Source organism: Montipora capricornis, chromosome 10 (assembly GCF_036669925.1).
Source record: "Montipora capricornis isolate CH-2021 chromosome 10, ASM3666992v2, whole genome shotgun sequence".
Classification (NCBI taxonomy): domain Eukaryota; kingdom Metazoa; phylum Cnidaria; class Anthozoa; order Scleractinia; family Acroporidae; genus Montipora; species Montipora capricornis.
In genome coordinates this window covers 67,997,309-68,001,159 of record NC_090892.1, presented here as the reverse complement: position 1 = coordinate 68,001,159, position 3,851 = coordinate 67,997,309, and the positions used below count along the sequence as shown (strand labels likewise).

The 3,851-nt window shown below is 39.9% G+C and overlaps 1 protein-coding gene across 1 annotated transcript in view; it reads left to right on the top strand.

Moving 5' to 3' along the window:
* Positions 1–1,537, top strand: part of LOC138022096 (acid phosphatase type 7-like) — a 22,743-nt gene extending 21,206 nt beyond the window's left edge. The window contains exon 8 of the mRNA XM_068869120.1: positions 273–1,537. Within this exon, the coding sequence (XP_068725221.1) occupies positions 273–454 (182 nt within the window). The 3' untranslated portion in view covers positions 455–1,537. The remainder of the gene's footprint in view (positions 1–272) is intronic.
* Positions 1,538–3,851: the final 2,314 nt, after the last annotated feature.

Here is a 3,851-nt window from a genome sequence, read left to right as displayed (position 1 = left end):
AACTGGTTTGCCTCCGGCCAGTTGGGATTCTTAACAGTTGTTGATGTTGTGTTCTGTCATTTCCTTGAGTTTCAATGGCCCTGAAAAGCCCCTATGGGGAGCGGTCAATTAAGTATGTATGTAAATTAGATCCATTTGAGTTTCCAGAAATGCGGCCTTGTGAAACTACTGAAGTCTGCATTTAGGCACTTTAAAGGCGACATAATTGTTAGTTAAATAAGAAACGGGAAAAACGCTTAACAGTTTGCGCCATGTCGTGATTTCTACCCTAGGTCCTTGGTCCGCGTTCCGCGAGTGGTTCCCAGGCAGCGCGGGGTTCGGTAAACTGCGGATTGTGAATTCGACCCATGTCTACTGGGAACAAATCAAGGCTTGGGATGGTTCTGTAACAGACAGCATATGGATCGTACAGCAACATCACGGACCATTCAAGCCTCTAAATGTGCCGTTCTAGAAGATTAGTTTGCTTATAGATTGGACGGTATGATAACAGAATTAGGGAATTTAAGATCTACGACGGCGACGGTCGACTAAAACTTTACCTCAAAATATACAGCTGTAACTTGGCTCTATCATAAGTCTTTCGCGATTATTCAGTCTCGTTCACGTCCTACAATGTGGGCGAAGTATTCTAAAAATAAATTGGTACGAGCGGTTTCAAAGTCAAAAACCCATTGATCCCTGAGAGTGACACCTAACAGATTTTACTGTCTAACGCCAGACGATTTTACTCGTTAATGACGGGTGAAGTGTGAATGAATTAATGCGTTGCTATCACCATATGTTATGCGCGTGCGGCCCTAGCAATGTTAGAAGAGCTGTGCAAACGGATCTAACATTGTTTCGCTACGCTTCGGCGATCACGGAACTAAAGAAATGTTGGGAGTTGTTGGCTCAAAAATTTAACCAGTTTCAAACTTCGTGCCGCAACTCACAAGTCATTAACATGCAACAGGGTGTTCAAACGGACGTAACATCCAACAATGTTGGGAAGTTGTTGGCCAATAATGTTGCAATGTTGGCCAACAATGTTGCAGTGTTGGAACAATGTTGGCAAATAATGTTGCATTGTTGGAACAATGTTGGCCAATAATGTTGCGTTCGTTTGCACGGAGCTTTAGAACCAAATTGCACAACCAAAACAGAACAACCAATCGGAACACTAGACGATCATTAACGGAGGAAAATGCATAGGAGACATTCTCTAGACAATCACCAAGTTAGGTGATGCAAGACTGGCGTATCCGCGAAGCGTCTATCTATGTCAGCTGCAATTAGGACTGCTCAAAGCTAGGGCAAACCCAAAGCATTAGGATGACAACTTTAAAGAACCATTAATCAGTTTTTTCATAGCAACTGGCGAGCCGGGGAGGGCGTTGTCACAACGAGGTTTAACACAGGGAACACGTACAAATCTGTCTCAAGCTACTGAAGATAAATAAGAGTATTAATTTAACCCTTTTCATACGATAACATTAATTACGAGAGTTGGTCAGTTACGACGTATAAATAGTAAATAAATATTTAGGCAATGAAATTGTAGCGTTCTTTCTAGCTATTGCTCTTTTCCGGCTGACTTGTCCATTGCGCAAGTTGAAACCGTGGCGAGGGAACCTGGCCCCAGTCACATTTCAAACGATGGATAACGCTATCCACCCGATTAATCACTATCCAGCGGATAAACACTAGCAAAACTAATTGAGTTATCCAGTGAATAGTGATTTATCCGGTGGATAGCGCTATCCATCGTTTGAACAACTGGCGCCTGGGGTTTAGGGAATGAATCACTGAGGAGCTCGGCCGGTTGAGCGGGCATTCGAAACCATTTTCTCTTGCCTTTGGCGTAGTGTGAGTAAGCCATGCAGAGTTTAATACACCAAATGCACCAAGGAGTATTACAAAGCAACATGATCTCTTCTCTAAATTAACGATTATCGTTAATTCTTAAATTGCATTCAATTTACTGTTATCGTTAATTTAGGACACTGTGTTCCAGGACTTGTGGTAGCAGAGAAAATAAGGAAATAAAAAAAAAAATCATATCCGTGGATTGGATTCGAACGTGGAGCTTCTACTCCATAGGAAGCGTTTTTTTCCGCTCCACCACTGAAGATCAATACAACGCGTTTTCAAAAAACATTTTTTTAAGTCTGCCATAGAATATCGCTGCTGAAAAAATATTAGGACTAGGCTAGATTAATAATTTAAGCCTAAGCTTGGATTTAAAATGTTTAACTTTGTCGTGAAGTTTGGAAAGCGACCTTTGCAGTTTGTAGTATTGTTTGTTGTCGTTTGATAACACAGCTTTATCAAATAGTGTTTAAAATATTTTTCCTGAGCAGCTAGCGGTGCGGTGGTCAAGTGGTTAGGTGACGGGTTATTAATGAAAATTCCCAGGTTCGAGTCCTGCTTCCATAAGCTTCCATACACTTGGGTTATCTTTTAAAAAAATATATGACCATTTCCCATAATCCATATCAAGCTTTCCGTCTTCTAAATTAACGATAATAGCAAATTCAGAGCAAATTAAGAATTAACGATAATCGTTAATCCAAGGTAAAGAATGGGTTGTACAAGGTTGCCATAAGACAATCTTGTTCCCAGGACCTCTCCCTTGGCATCTGAACTGGGGCCAGAGGTCCTGGGAACGAGGTTGGCCGTAAGAAGAAGTGTGTGTCTGTGTGTGTGCATTGGGGAAGAGGTGGGTGACCTGTCTTAAAACATCTCTGAGGGATAATAACGGCGATACAGCAATAGAACGAACACTAATTAGCAGCACGCAAAATCAACCCGCTACAGTTACTGTTACAGCATAAGTGATAAATCGAAGGAATTTTTGTTAATAATCAGCGCTTAAAAATGCCTTTCTTTGAGATGAAAGAAAGAACTGCAGTTTCTAAATCGACATATATATAGAAGAAAACGACAATACGTTTTCAAATATTGGCTGGAAAAGTGTGAAATTTGCTTAACTTTGTAAACTTTCTACCTATCAAGACTATACGAGAAACGTATATCCACTGAGATTTAACCAGGTAAATTTTCCACACGGTTATGTAAAACTGGTTATTTGAAAGTACAATTTATTGCCAGACGAAACTTAGTTGACTTGAGGTTGTCAAAAAAACATTGAAAAGCTCAGGTGTTATTTGCTTTAATTCCGACTTGTCTACGACAACGGAAACTGATCTATTGAAAAAAGTAATAATTTCTTGTTGAGGCCTTGCATTCAGCAACTCCAAATAAACCTTTAATGCCCTTATTAACTTGCGCAAAGTTACTTTCCACCTGGACCACGCCTCGTTCGTAGTTTTTCCTTTTTAACGCATAGTTTGTTTGTCCTCACGACGGAAAACTATGGAGGCTGTTTGATTAAGGGTAAAAGAAAACGAACTTTAATAACCTTTTGAGCAACGTGTGTTTGCTTTAGTTGAATCCAGGGCTTATTACAGTTGGCATTTGTTAAAACTGTCAAAACACACCGTAGGTAATTTATTTGCAAGCAAAGCTATTCTGGAAATTTCATTCTGTGCAAAATTGGGATAACAGCCATTGTTTGATAGCATTCGATTCAAAAGAACTTTTTCTCAGTAAATGTACTGGCGGTTCTGTGAGGTATTAGCTAGAGCTTATTGTTCTCAGATATAGCGAGAGCTCAGTGATGAATCGAGGCGAACGAAACGTGCATACATGCTGCTGAATGAATATGTTTATCAGATTTCGCAAGTCCCGTGTCATCAAGAGATCATTTTGTTTTATCAATTTTCTTACTTCGTTGAATAGAAATGACTTGTTTAATATCCTGAAAGGAAATGTTAGATGTTATCTTCGTGGTGGGGTGTAGTAATAAC